At 44.9% G+C, this 15,575-nt stretch overlaps 1 protein-coding gene across 3 annotated transcripts in view; it reads left to right on the top strand.

Moving 5' to 3' along the window:
- LOC110535204 (TGF-beta receptor type-1) overlaps window positions 1–15,575 on the top strand; it is a 78,357-nt gene that overhangs the window by 35,093 nt on the left and 27,689 nt on the right. For all 3 annotated transcript variants that reach the window (XM_036934753.1, XM_036934752.1, XM_036934751.1), the window contains exons 2-5: window positions 590–838; window positions 10,949–11,185; window positions 14,104–14,334; window positions 15,360–15,527. In XM_036934753.1, coding sequence (XP_036790648.1) covers window positions 590–838; window positions 10,949–11,185; window positions 14,104–14,334; window positions 15,360–15,527 — 885 coding nt within the window. The remainder of the gene's footprint in view (window positions 1–589; window positions 839–10,948; window positions 11,186–14,103; window positions 14,335–15,359; window positions 15,528–15,575) is intronic.

The following is a 15,575-nucleotide window of genomic DNA, read 5'->3' as shown; positions in this document are numbered from 1 at the left end:
GATCCATAGCTGGTTGGGAAGGGTGGGGGCGATGGCGTCAAAGTTGCCCCAACTTTCATGATTCCAAAACTAGTTTGGGAGATTGCCTGCCCTGTGAGTTCTGCTATACTTACAGACATAATTCCAACGGTTTTAGAAGCTTTAGAGTGTTTTCTAACCAATAATAATTATTATATGCATATATTAGCAATTTTGGACAGATTTTTTTTCAGTTTACTATGGGCACGCAATTCCTCCAAAGGGGGCAGTATTCTGCCTAGCCCTAACAGGCAAGTGATTACGTGAAGATTGATTGTTTTTTATAAGATAAGTTTAATGCTAGCTAGCATTTTACCTTGGCTCCTTGCTGCACTCGCGTAGCAGGCGGTCAGCCTGCCCCCCAGTCTCCTTGTGGACTGCAATGTAATCGGCGTCCAAAAAATAGCGATTACGGATTTGTTATAAACTTGAAATCGGCCCTAATTAATCGGTCATTACGATTAATCGGTTGACCTCTAGTATTCATCTCTCTCCTTTGTCCTGTCTCTTGTTCCCTCCCCTCCCTCCCCTGTCTCTCTAACTCTATGTTCCATCACTCTTCTCCCTCCAGCCCTGCAGTGCTATTGCCAGCGCTGTCTCAACTCTACGTGCACCACGGACGGTCTGTGCTTCGTGACGGTCATGAAGTCTGGCAGCCGGCTCACCACCGAGCGCAGCATGTGCGTGCACGAGAGCGAACTGATCCCCCGCGACCGCCCCTTCATCTGCGCGCCCTCCACCAAGGACGACACAGGCATCTACCCAATGTGCTGCGCCTCCGACTGGTGCAACAAGAACCCCAACCTCAGCGTCTTCCCAGGTCCGTCCCCGTCTCTCACTGTCAGTCAGTCCCTTCCCTCATGGGTGCATCTCAAGAGAGCAGAGAGCTGACCCCTGATAAGTAACTTAGTGCAGTTAGCCAGTCCCAGTACCAACGTAGTGCAGTTAGCCAGTCCCTATACCAACGTAGTGCAGTTAGCCAGTCCCTATACCAACGTAGTGCAGTTAGCCCGTCCCTATACCAACGTAGTGCAGTTAGCCCGTCCCTATACCAACGTAGTGCAGTTTGCCAGTCCCTATACCAACGTAGTGCAGTTTGCCAGTCCCTGTACCAGCGTAGTGCAGTTTGCCAGTCCCTATTACAAATGCATGATCTTTTTGTATTGTCATCCAGCTAAGTTGTTGCAGTTATCAGGAGTGGACTGCTATCTATGGCAATTCATCAAGGATAGAAACAACCGATGGGATTGATATTCATTGCAGTTTGAGTGAGGTGCTGTGTGGTTACCTAACTGCTCTATTACTGGACTAATTTGTATCTCTGCATCCTTACCCCTGATTGGTGTATCTATAAATATTGAGATCATTTCATGTCACGAATGTTCATGTTCAAGGTTGATTCATTTGATTATAGATACACTTTGTATTCAAGCCACGGGTCAATTGTGTTGTTCAGTTGGGAGGCAGATATATTAACCGTCCTATAAGACTGTTAATATGCCCCCCCCCAAGCATCACACACACACACACACACACACACGTCCCTTATTATGTATGTTATTTCCTTGCCAATCTTGAGTAGCCTTACCTATCAATTATAATAATCATACCGCCCTTCTGTCTGGCCATTCCGAACTACCAGCACGACAACGACGCCATCAAACATCTTTACAACTGCCCTCTGCACAGAAATCATACTATTAGAAATATGACAGAAATAACCGTCTGGGAATTAGGGATATGCATGATTATTTGTATAGCCAAACTGACATTGGTATTTGAATATTTTTGAGTATTTATTTTGGTTTATTTTGACACTGAAAAGTATTTTTTCAAGGTATTTTATATTCAAGATATTCTAACTTTATTTAAGCAGGGAGTCACCATTGAGACCAGGGTCTCTCTCACAAGGGAGCCCTACGTAAACAATTGAATATTATATACCATATTAAAACCCAGGCCCTGCATGTCCCCAGGCACCCTCATTTGTTAACTTCTGTGATCGGAAAAGCCTTGGTTTAATTCATGTCAATATCAGAAGCCTCCTCCCTAAGTTTGTTTTACTCACTGCCTTAGCACACTCTGCCAACCCTGATGTCCTTGCCGTGTCTGAATCCTGGCTTAGGAAGGCCACCAAAAATTATAAGATTTCCATACCTAACTATAACATTTTCCGTCAAGATAGAACTGCCAAAGGGGGAGGAGTTGCAGTCTACTGCAGAGATTGACATTACTTTGCAGGCTTACTTTCCAGGTCCATACCCAAAAAGTTCAAACTACTAATTTTAAAAATTACTCTCTCCAGAAATAAGTCTCTCACTGTTGCCGCCTGCTACCGACCCCCCTCAGCTCCCAACTGTGCCCTGGACACCATTTGTGAATTGATCGCCCCCCCCATCTAGCTTCAGAGTTTATTCTGTTAGGTGACCTAAACTGGGATATGCTTAACACCCTGGCAGTCCTACAATCTAAGCTAGATGCCCTCAATCTCACACAAATCATCAAGGAACCCACCGGGTACAACCCTAAATCTGTAAACAAGGGCACCCTCATAGACGTTATCTTGACCAACTGGCCCTCCAAATACACCTCCGCTGTCTTCAACCAGGATCTCAGCGATCACTGCCTCATTGCCTGTATCCGCTACGGGTCCGCAGTCAAACGACCACCCCTCATCACTGTCAAACGCTCCCTAAAACACTTCTGCGAGCAGGCCTTTCTAATCGACCTGGCCCGGGTATCCTGGAAGGATATTGACCTCATCCCGTCAGTTGAGGATGCCTGGTCATTCTTTAAAAGTAACTTCCTCACCATCTTAGATAAGCATGCTCCGTGCAAAAAATGCAGAACTAAGAACAGATATAGCCCTTGGTTCACTCCAGACCTGACTGCCCTCGTGCAGTTAATACAGGTAATGAGTGGAGAACAGGAGGGCTTCTTAAAGAAAAACTAACAGGTCTGTGAGAGCCGGAATTCTTACTGGTTGGTAGGTGATCAAGTACTTATGTCATGCAATAAAATGCAAATTAATTACTTAAAAATCATACAATGTGATTTTCTGCATTTTTGTTTTAGATTCCGTCTCTCACAGTTGAAGTGTACCTATGATAACAATTACAGACCTTTACATGCTTTGTAAGTAGGAAAACCTGCAAAATCGGCAGTGTATCAAATACTTGTTCTCCCCACTGTATATGGGATGATGAATAACGTTGTGTCTGCTTCAAGTCAGATAGCCGAGTTGCCTTGGCTACTGGTTCTCTCTCTGCCTCCGTCGACTCGCTCCAATCTCATAGCGGCCCGTCTGCAGCAGCCTCTCTCCCTCGCACAGCAGCTCTCAGGTTAAAAATGTACGTTTTAAAAAAATAAAAAATACTCTTAACCAACTCTTTGGTTAACTATTTAACTAACTACACTGAATAAAAAATATAAATGCAACATGTGAAGCGTTGGTTGTGTTTCATTCCATGTTTCATGAGCTGAAACAGTGAGATCCCAGTATTTTTCCATACACACAGAAAAAAGCTAATTTCTCAACTTTTTGCCTCAAATGTGTGTACATCCCTGTTAGTGCGCATTTCTCATTTGGCAAGCTTATCCATCCACCTGACAGGTGTGAAATATCAAGAAGCTGATTAAACAGCATGATCATTACTTGGGCTGTCCCTGACAAAAAACAACAACATCTTTGTTGACCAACAGACCAATCTTTCGACCAATCGATTGGTAGAATTGTTTAAACGTGTATTTTTCCATAAGTAGACACATCCTATGTATTTTAATCAAATCAACTATATTAAATGAGCTTGTCTGATGCTTTAAGCCAACTGTTTGATGAAATAACTAAGACACACAAATGACTAGAGGGAGTCCGCCCGCAATTGATTTTTATTCTGCTGGGCCTGACTTGGACTTGCTGCACTGTGTTACAAAAAATACAGTGATTAACTGTGACTAGCACCCGTTCCTTCTCTCTCTCTCCTCCCTGCTGCAGCGTCCACCACTGAACATTAACAACGTGTATTGTGCTGTCCGTGTTGCTGAAACATAATTACAGACATTTCTGACTGAAATTCTGTTACGTTAATCCATCATTTGTTTAGGATAAACATTTCCTATTCCCTCAACCCTTGCTCTCTTTACGTGACACATGTATGTAGGGCTGAGGTCATTTAGTCGTTTGGTCGATTTGGCTGTTGGTATACTTAGATTATTTTAGTTGAGCAGTGGCACATATATTTTTTTTAAATTATGGCACACGAGACAGCTGTCTCATTCACGCCTCTGAATGGACTTCGTAGATGGAAAATTATGGTAATTAAGGATAAATATACTACTGGTGATACGGGTGTGCCCCCGCGACTAGAATGGACTAGCCCACGTCCCACCTCGCCCAACAGCCAGTGAAATTGCAGGGTGCCAAATTCAAAACAACAGAAATCCCATAATTAAAATTCCTCAAACATACAAGTATTTTACACCATTTTAAAGATAAACTTCTTGTAAATCCAGCCACAGTGTCCGATTTCAAATAGGCTTTACGGCAAAAGCACACAAAACGATTATGTAAAAAGAAACCATAAAGCCATTTTCCAGCCAAGGAGAGCCCTCACAAAAGTCAGAAATGGCGATTAAATGAATCACTAACCTTTGATCTTCATCAGATGGCACTCACAGGACATGTTACACAATAAATGTGTATTTTGTTCGATAAAGTTAATCTTTATGTCGAAAAACCTCATTTTAAATTGGTGTGTTATGTTCAGAAGTGCATTGTCTCAAACAAACATCCAGTGAAAGTGCAAAGAGCCACATCAAATTGCAGAAATACTCATAATAAACATTGATAAAAGATACATGTTATGCATAGAAATATAGATAAACTTCTTCTTAATGCAACCGCTGCGTCAGATTTCAAAAAGGCTTTACGGCGAAACATAATCGCAAGGTGTGCTTAGCTCAGCACCTAGCCACAGATAAACATACAGCCATTTTCCACATAAGGAGAGATGTCACAAAAGTCAGAAATAGCATTATAAATATTAACTTACCTTTGATCTTCATCAGAATGCACTCCCAGGAATCCCAGTTCCACAATAAATGTTTGTTTTGTTCGATAAAATTCATCATTTATGTCCAAATACCTCCTTTTTGTTCGTGCGTTTAGTTCACAAATCCAAACTCACGAGGCGCGGGCAAGTCCAGGTGAAAGTTCAGACAAAGTCCAAAAAGTTATATTACAGTTCGTAGAAACATGTCAAACGATGTATAGAATCAATCTTTAGGATATTTTTATCATACATTTTCAATAATGTTTCAACCGGACAATTCCTTTGTCTTTAGAAATGCAATGGAACGCAGCTAACTCTCACGGGTGCGCGCGAGACTGAGCTCATGGCACTCTTCCAGACACCTGGTTGAAACAGCTCTCATTCTCTCCCCCTTCACAGTAGAAGCCTCAAACAAAGTTCTAAAGACTGTTGACATCTAGTGGAAGCCTTAGGAAATGCAATATGACCCGACAGACACTGTATATTCGATAGGCAATGAGTTGAAAAACTACAAACCTCAGATTTCCCATTTCCTAGTTGGATTTTTTTCTCAGGTACTTGCCTGCCATATGAGTTCTGTTATACTCAGACATTATTCAAAGAGTTTTAGAAACTTCAGAGTGTTTTCTATCCAAATCTACTAATTATATGCATATTTAGCTTTTGGGCCTGAGTAGCAGGCAGTTTACTCTGGGCACCTTATTATCCAAGCTACTCAATACTGCCCCCCAGTCCCAACGAAGTGAATGAGTTCAATATATTATTATTTATTATTATTATTATTACAGTCTTCATTGTAGGAGTGGACACATTATTTGCAGAGCATACAACCCAGGCGACACTTGGTTTATTTCATTCCATTTACAAGCTGCCCATTTATTCATTGTCTTCTGTTTGGCGAGCTCCTGTCAATCTTGAGTACGGACAAATCAGCTGATATCTAAAAGTGCTGTACAGAAACCCAGCCTAAAACCCCAAACAGCAAGGAATGCAGGTGTAGAAGCACGGTTGCTTGGAAAAACTCCAGAGAAGGGGGAGGGGGGACAATTAGGAGGCCTGCGTCTTGTGACCGTAGCGTACGTATAGGTACGTACGGCAGGACCAAATTGGAAACCTAGGTAGGAGCAAGCCCATGTAATGCTTTGTAGGTTAGCAGTAAAACCTTGAAATCAGCCCTTGCCTTAACAGGAAGCCAGTGTAGGGAGGCTAGCACTGGAGTAATATGATAAAAAAATTGGTTCTAGTCAAGATTCTAGTAGCCGTATTTAGCACTAACTGAAGTTTATTTAGTGCTTTATCCGGGTAGCCGGAAAGGTTAGCATTGCCGTAGTCTAACCTAGAAGTATCAAAAGCATGGATTAATTGTTCTGCATCATTTTGGGACAGAAAGTTTCTGATTTTTGCAGTGTTACGTAGATGGAAAAAAGCTTTCCTTGAAACAGTCTTGATATGTTCGTCAAAAGAGAGATCAGGGTCCAGAATTACGCTGAGGTCCTTCACATTTTTATTTGAGACGACTGTACAACCATCAAGATTAATTGTCATATTCAACAGAAGATCTCTTTGTTTCTTGGGACCTAGAACAAGCATCTCTTGTGTTGTCCGAGTTTAAAAGTAGAAAGTTTGCAGCCATCCACTTCCATATGTCTGAAACACAGGCTTCTAGCGAGTGCAATTTTGGGGCTTCAATATGTTTCATTGAAATGTACAGCTGTGTGTCATCCGCATAGCAGTGAAAGTTAACATTATGTTTTCGAATTACATCCCCAAGAGGTAAAATATATAGTGAAAACAATAGTGGTCCTAAAACAGAACCTTGAGGAACACCGAAATTTACAGTTGATTTGTCAGAGGACAAGCCATTCACTGAGACAATCTGATATCTTTCCGACAGATAAGATCTAAACCAGGCGAGAACTTGTCCGTGTAGACCAGTTTGGGTTTCCAATCTCTCCAAAAGAATGTGGTGATCGATGGTATCAAAAGCAGCACTAAGGTCTAGGAGCACGAGGACAGATGCAGAGTCTCGGTCTGATGCCATTAAAAGGTCTAAAACCAGACTGAAGCATTTCGTATTCATTGTTTGTCTTAAGGAAGCAAGTGAGTTGCTGCGCAACAGCTTTTTCTAAAAAAATTTGAGAGGAATGGAAGATTCAAGAGAGGCAGATTTAGTTTTTTTTTTTCTGGGTCAAGCTTTGGCTTTTTCAAGAGAGGCTTTATTACTGCCACTGTTATTGAGTTTGGTACACATCCGTTGGATAGAGAGCTGTTTATTATGTTCAACATAGGAGGGCCAAGCACAGGAAGTAGCTCTTTCAGTAGTTTAGTTGGAATAGGGTCCAGTATGCAGCTTGACGGTTTAGAGGCCATGGTTATTTTCATCATTGTGTCAAGAGATATAGTACTAAAACACTTGAGTGTCTCTCTTGATCCTAGGTCCTGGCAGAGTTGTGCAGACTCAGGACAACTGAGCTTTGGAGGAATATGCAGATTTAAAGAGTAGTCCGTAATTTGCTTTCTAATGATCATAATCTTTTCCTCAAAGAAGTTCATGCATTTATTACTGCTGAAGTGAAAGCCATCCTCTCTTGGGGAATGCTGCTTTTTAGTTAGCTTGCGACAGTATCAAAAATAAATGTTGGATTGTTCTTATTTTCCTCAATTAAGTTGGAAAAATAGGATGATGGAGCAGCAGTGAGGGCTCTGATACTGCACGGTACGGTCTTTCCAAGCTAGTCGGAAGACTTCCAGTTTGGTTTGGCGCCATTTCCGTTCCAATTTTCTGGATTTTCTGTATACCAGGGAGCTAGTTTCTTTTGACAAATGTTTTTAGGGGTGCAACTGCATCTAGGGTATTGCGCAAGGTTAAATTGAGTTCCTCAGTTAGGTGGTTAACTGATTTTTTTGTCCTCTGACGTCCTTGGGTGGGCAGAGGGAGTCTGGAAGTGTAAGGCTTCGAAGAGTGATGTGTGTGTGTGGAGTCCGGTACAGAGAGCAGACGATTCGGAAAACACAATTTATTCCGGAACAATCACAGCGAACAAAAGAGGATGACGCCGAACACGGGCATCAAACACTCACAAAATGTACAACTACCGGTACATACGCTACAGCGGAAAATCAATGACAGGACACTCCTGAACCAAAAACAGCAAACAAGCCCGCACAAACACAGGCGGGCTAACTGAACTTAAATAACCCCAACCCAAAACCCCAAACAAGGAACAGGTGAAACCTGTTAGACCAAACAAAACGAAAAGGGGAAAAAGGGATCGGTAGCAGCTAGTAGAGCAGTGACGACAGCCGCCGAGCGCCACCCGAACGGGAAGGGGAGCCACCTTCGGTGATGGTTGTGACAGGATGGGCGTCTGATAATTTTTAGCACGACTTTTGATTCTCCTTGGTTGGGGTCTGAGCAGATTATTTGTTGCGATTGCAAACGTAATAAAATGGTGGTCCGATAGTCCAGGATTATGAGGAAAAACATTTAAGATCCACAATTTTTTTTCCCATGGGACAAAACTAGGTCCAAGCACCTGTTTCACGCATAGAAGTAGTCCAAAGCTACCTGAACTGCGTGTAAATGTAGGCCTATAAATGTAATGATTGTCTTAACTCTCCACCGCTGTGGAGCTTCTCAAAGTATTTTTTTTTTCACTTCAAAAAGTAAGTAAACTAAACTAAGTAAATTGTTAAATTGTTGCTTTTTTGTATTTTGAAACTATATAAAATGCTCGATTGCATTTCAAATCACGAATGACTCCTATGCTGTGACGACACAAACCAAATAAATGATTGATTGATTCAGTAGCCCATATAAGAATTGAAGTATAGGCCTAAGTTGTCGTTTCAAGACTAAACAGGATGTGCTCTAAGGCCTCCAGCTCAATGGTGGTTATACAAGGCTGCCGTAACTAAGCCTTCTGATGATAATGACATTACTGATTTATTATAATGTTGATCATAATAACAATAAGAAAGAGTTCAAGGAAATTAGGAGAGGGCTATTATAAAATACATATTTTTCTGACGATTTGGAATCGTGTAAACAACACTAAATCAATTCTGAATAACACCAGACAAGCTGGTCTAATGAGGGAAAAGTATCAAGCCTTTTATTACAGCAAAGCAAAGATTAGACATTTTGTGAAATTGTTTATCCGACATGTTGTGGTTGCCTGAGGCTTCGTACTCACGGAATCATTAGACTATTTAACAAACACTCAAACAGGCCACAGAAGCAGGAATCTGTCTTCTTTCTGTAGATATTTATGGATGGTTTATTATAGCTAAGGTTTGCACAACGGTCGTTTTAAAAAAAAAAATAAAAAAAAAATATTTTTTTTAAAAATTTATTTATTTATTATTATTATAATTTTTTTTTTATTTTTTAAAACTTTTTAAACTTTTTTTTTGCCAACTGTCAAAGCGTCTCGGGGAAGCTCATCTGCGTGCTCGTCGTCCTCACCAGGGTCTTGACCTGACTGCAGTTCAGCGTCGTAACCGACTTCTTCAGTGGGCAAATACTCACCTTCGATGGCCACTTGGATACGTTGGATAAGTGTGCTCTTTACGGATGAATCCCGGTTTCAATTGTACCGGGCAGATGGCAGACCTGTGAAATCCATCGATTAGGGCCTATTGAATGTATTTTGATTGACAAGAGTTTCCTTTACATATGAACTGGTGTTCATTACAATCTTAGGAATTGTTGCATGTTGACATTAGATTTTTTTTGTTCGGGGGTTGAATGATACTATTCGAATAGTGAAATTATTTCAAACCTTCATCCCTAGTGAGAATGCACTATATAGGTGGAGGAGGCCCAGGACCCTGTTTACAGGATCAACCTAGGTTAGGCGATTTACCCGTTTTTTTAATGGAGGTGTTTTGAATGAACAAATTCCAGCTACACAAAGCATTTAGTTCTGGCATTGCTGTCTGTATAGGGACATGTAAATGTGGTCGACAACAGATGGCTTTTGCCCACACAGTGCAGTGGCCCTGTTTTCACCAAACTCCCCGAAATGCTCTGCCGTTGCACCAACGTAAGCCCACCTCTGACTTTTTATTCTATTTTTAAAAAAAAGTGTTTGCCAAAAGCCTTGTACTAGGGACCACGCTGTTCCTGGGTGGTTCTCAAACGGCTCCTTAAGGACCACATGTTTACAAAGATGGCCACCCTTAGTGAGTCATGTTTGTTTTCTAACTGTTAGAGATAATGTACAGGCTATTGAGTGGCCAACACAGTAGGAGCCTTTATCAGTAGCTTTTCCCGCAGCTTGGTGTTTTGAGAAGCTTCTCTTCCATTACTATTGATGTCGCTAGCCTTCGTGTCACCACGGGTCAACCTTTAGGCATGTACTGTACCGTAACGACTTATGAATGCCTATTAACCGGTGACTTGGTGAAGACACTCATGACAGAGACAAGTGTGTGAGCCATCTAATTCATAACTTTCATTTATATTGGATGCCTTTCGACGACAGGGACCGAAGAGCCAAGACCAGGTAATGGTCAGACATTTCTGGGGAACACTGGTGTATTCTGGGTATTGTAGGTTACCTGTCTTTTTTGTACCCATAACTTAATGGGTGTACAATTGGTCTCACTCCATGCTATCTCAACCATGCTATCTCAACCGACGACCCAGTCACCCACTCTTATCCCCGGAACCATCTCCGGAGTCATCTGATAATTACATATTCAGATGGAACAATTTGAATCAATTATGTTGATAGTTGCCAAATAGATGGAACTCCTGTGAACAGTTCGTGTCTATTGTGGCGTGTCTGGCCAGAGTGGATTATTTTTGTTTGTTTTTGTGTCTTAACTCTTTTTAAAATCTTTTAATACTCTCTCTTCCCTTTCACCCACAGTGCCGACGGTGAAGCCGGTTCCTCTGGGGCCTGTGGTTCTGGCGGCAGTGATCGCGGGGCCCGTGTGCGTGCTGTGCTTCGTGCTGGTGCTGGTCTTCTACGTTTGCCACAGCCGGGTGGGTGTGCATCAACGCGTGCCCAACGAGGAGGATCCCTCCATGGATCACCCCTTCCTCACCGTGGGTTCCACTCTCAAAGACCTCATCTACGACATGACCACCTCTGGCTCCGGCTCTGGTGGGTTAAGGAGCCGTGGGGTTTTGGGCGGGGATGTGTGTAGAGTGTTCGACTGTCTCACGGTGTGTGTCGTGTTTGTAACACAGCCTCACGGTGTGTGTCGTGTTTGTAACACAGCCTCACGGTGTGTGTCGTGTTTGTAACACAGCCTCACGGTGTGTGTCGTGTTTGTAACACAGCCTCACGGTGTGTGTTATCTGCTAAGGTGTGGCTTCTTGTGTTGGGCCTCTTCTTTGTTTGCCCTTTGTGTGTGCAATTGTATCAGAGTACTATTGTTCAGTGCGTGTGTGTGCGCTTACCAGCATGCGTCTCTGTGTGAGTGTGTGAATAACTCTGCCAGTTTGTGTAGCTTCAGAACAGCTCTTAGGGAGGCACCCTGCTGTGACATGGTGGGGCAGACTGAGTCAGTGACTCTCTTTCCCTCCCTCCCTCTCTCCCTGCCTCTGTGAGGTGAGTGTGTAGTGAAAGCAGCAGTTATCTTATCGGTCCATCTCTGGCTCAGGTGGGCTCAGCCTTAACCATGGCGTAATGGGTGCAGAGCTGTGCGGGGCTCTAATGACGGGGTGGTGTTGGAGCGGTGCAGGGCTCTGACAGGGTGGTGGTGTTGGAGCGGTGCAGGGCTCTAATGACAGGGTGGTGTTGGAGTGGTACAGGGCTCTAATGACAGGGCGGTGTTGGAGTGGTACAGGGCTCTAATGACAGGGCGGTGTTGGAGTGGTACAGGGCTCTAATGACAGGGCGGTGTTGGAGTGGTACAGGGCTCTAATGACAGGGCGGTGTTGGAGTGGTACAGGGCTCTAATGACAGGGTGGTGTTGGAGTGGTACAGGGCTCTAATGACAGGGTGGTGTTGGAGCGGTGCAGGGCTCTAATGACAGGGTGGTGTTGGAGTGGTACAGGGCTCTAATGACAGGGCGGTGTTGGAGTGGTACAGGGCTCTAATGACAGGGCGGTGTTGGAGTGGTACAGGGCTCTAATGACAGGGCGGTGTTGGAGTGGTACAGGGCTCTAATGACAGGGCGGTGTTGGAGTGGTACAGGGCTCTAATGACAGGGTGGTGTTGGAGTGGTACAGGGCTCTAATGACAGGGTGGTGTTGGAGTGGTACAGGGCTCTAATGACAGGGTGGTGGTGTTGGAGCGGTGCAGGGCTCTAATGACAGGGTGGTGTTGGAGTGGTACAGGGCTCTAATGACAGGGCGGTGTTGGAGTGGTACAGGGCTCTAATGACAGGGCGGTGTTGGAGTGGTACAGGGCTCTAATGACAGGGCGGTGTTGGAGTGGTACAGGGCTCTAATGACAGGGCGGTGTTGGAGTGGTACAGGGCTCTAATGACAGGGTGGTGTTGGAGTGGTACAGGGCTCTAATGACAGGGTGGTGTTGGAGCGGTGCAGGGCTCTAATGACAGGGTGGTGTTGGAGTGGTACAGGGCTCTAATGACAGGGCGGTGTTGGAGTGGTACAGGGCTCTAATGACAGGGTGGTGTTGGAGCGGTGCAGGGCTCTAATGACAGGGTGGTGTTGGAGTGGTACAGGGCTCTAATGACGGGGTGGTGTTGGAGTGGTACATGGCTCTAATGACGGGGTGGTGTTGGAGCAGTACAGGGCTCTAATGACAGGGTGGTGGTGTTGGAGTGGTACAGGGCTCTAATGACAGGGCGGTGTTGGAGTGGTACAGGGCTCTAATGACGGGGTGGTGTTGGAGTGGTACAGGGCTCTAATGACGGGGTGGTGTTGGAGTGGTACAGGGCTCTAATGACGGGGTGGTGTTGGAGCGGTGCAGGGCTCTAATGACAGGGTGGTGGTGTTGTTGCGGTGCAGGGCTCTAATGACGGGGTGGTGGTGTTGGAGCAGTGCAGGGCTCTAATGACGGGGTGGTGGTGTTGGAGCGGTGCAGGGCTCTAATGACAGGGTGGTGTTGGAGCGGTGCAGGGCTCTAATGACGCGGTGGTGTTGGAGCGGTGCAGGGCTCTAATGACAGGGTGGTGTTGGAGTGGTACAGGGCTCTAATGACGGGGTGGTGGTGTTGGAGCAGTGCAGGGCTCTAATGACGGGGTGGTGTTGGAGCGGTGCGGGGCTCTAATGACAGGTAGCGCTGACAGAGCTGCTGGAAACTGCTGTCACCCCCAGATGCCAGCCCTGCTAGCCAGGAAACGTGATGTGAGAACTGGCAAGCGGACAGGACACAGTGTCATCTCGTTCCGACCAGAAATGAACAGCTTGCCATCAGGACCGGCATAGAAATCCACACATCTAGGATACCTGGATTTAATTCAGAATCATGTTCCTGGGATATTTTACTGGGGAAAAGTGGGAGTCAATATTTATGTAGGATTTTCTGATATAGGGCAAAGTGGATTTTTTAAAAAAAAATTTCTGCGTGGTACCAAGACCGTCACATCTGGTGGTACCAAGACCGTCACATCTGGTGGTACCAAGACCATCACATCTGGTGGTACCAAAACCGTCACATCTGGCAGACTGGCTAAGTCCACAGTGAAGTTTGATTTGATGTACACACCAACCCCTATCTATGTTTCCTTGTTTCAGGCTTTTAAAATGGGATTTCATTGCGACAATAGGATCATAAAGGATGACCCAGCTCAATGTGTTGCTCTTTAATCGATGCAAGTAGCTCAATCCACAGCCTGCCTGGATTTTGTACACATTAAGGTGGAGAGGGAGAGTGAGTGGGTTCAAGGTTTAAATGTATTTTATATTGTCTCAAAAGCCATAGCACAGCCAGTTCATTTGATAACTTTTTAAACTGACGTTTGGTCCAGGTAATTTTCATGTCTTCCTTTTGAATTGAGTCTTTGCTAGTGTTAAGCAACTGTTACTATGTACTGTACATTCCAGTGAGAGACCAGGTCCTTTTGAAGTGTTTTTCTAAAAATGCCTTCCTCCTCTTCTTCCTCCCAGGTCTGCCCCTACTGGTACAGAGGACCATAGCCCGGACCATCATCCTCCAGGAGAGCATCGGGAAGGGCCGCTTCGGCGAGGTGTGGCGGGGCAAGTGGCGAGGCGAGGAGGTGGCGGTCAAGATTTTCTCCTCCCGCGAGGAACGTTCGTGGTTCCGTGAGGCCGAGATCTACCAGACGGTCATGCTGCGTCACGAAAACATCCTGGGCTTCATCGCCGCCGACAACAAAGGTACAAACAATCACAGCTCACCTCTAAAGCGTCAAATCACTTTTGTAAGGGTGCGTTTACTGACTAGGGCCTCTTTTCCTTAAGGTCGGTAGTACCCTTCTATCAGTGATCTAGGTAGGGGTTCTGGTCTGTAGTACCCTTCTATCAGTGATCTAGGTAGGGGTTCTGGTCTGTAGTACCCTTCTATCAGTGATCTAGGTAGGGGTTCTGGTCTGTAGTACCCTTCTATCAGTGATCTAGGTAGGGGTTCTGGTCTGTAGTACCCTTCTATCGGTGATCTAGGTAGGGGTTCTGGTCTGTAGTACCCTTCTATCGGTGATCTAGGTAGGGGTTCTGGTCTGTAGTACCCTTCTGTCGGTGATCTAGGTAGGGGTTCTGGTCTGTAGTACCCTTCTATCGGTGATCTAGGTAGGGGTTCTGGTCTGTAGTACCCTTCTATCAGTGATCTAGGTAGGGGTTCTGGTCTGTAGTACCCTTCTATCGGTGATCTAGGTAGGGGTTCTGGTCTGTAGTACCCTTCTGTCGGTGATCTAGGTAGGGGTTCTGGTCTGTAGTACCCTTCTGTCGGTGATCTAGGTAGGGGTTCTGGTCTGTAGTACCCTTCTGTCGGTGATCTAGGTAGGGGTTCTGGTCTGTAGTACCCTTCTGTCGGTGATCTAGGTAGGGGTTCTGGTCTGTAGTACCCTTCTGTCGGTGATCTAGGTAGGGGTTCTGGTCTGCCGCGGCAGTAAGGTGGACTGGACTGGTGTGGGCTTGTAAGAATATTTGGATGATCTCCGTGCACAAACCATGCTCGAGGTGTGTGTTTGGGTGTGTTTGTTTTTTATGGAGCCGGGTCAATGGTTGTCCAGCTGCTCTGAGCTCTCTCTGGCTATCTGTAGTTAACATCACATTGCTCTGAGGACAACCGACTCACTGTGTTCATTAACCTCTCCTCACCTTCTGTTTTTCTCTCCATCATTCCAATTACTCAATTTTTTTTTTGTTTTGTCTTTGTACATGTCTCACCCTTTGCTCTTTGTCAGATAACGGGACATGGACCCAGCTGTGGCTGGTGTCAGACTACCACGAGCACGGCTCTCTGTTTGACTATCTGAACCGCTACACAGTCACCGTGGAGGGCATGATCAAACTGTCACTGTCCACCGCCAGCGGTCTGGCCCACCTCCACATGGAGATCGTTGGCACGCAAGGTGAGTGACAGCCACGTTGACCAATCAGTCAGAGGGGACAGCAACTCC

The sequence above is a fragment of the Oncorhynchus mykiss genome, chromosome 11, assembly GCF_013265735.2.
Source record: "Oncorhynchus mykiss isolate Arlee chromosome 11, USDA_OmykA_1.1, whole genome shotgun sequence".
Taxonomy (NCBI): Eukaryota; Metazoa; Chordata; class Actinopteri; order Salmoniformes; family Salmonidae; genus Oncorhynchus; species Oncorhynchus mykiss.
This window is presented reverse-complemented; position numbering and strand designations above follow the sequence as displayed.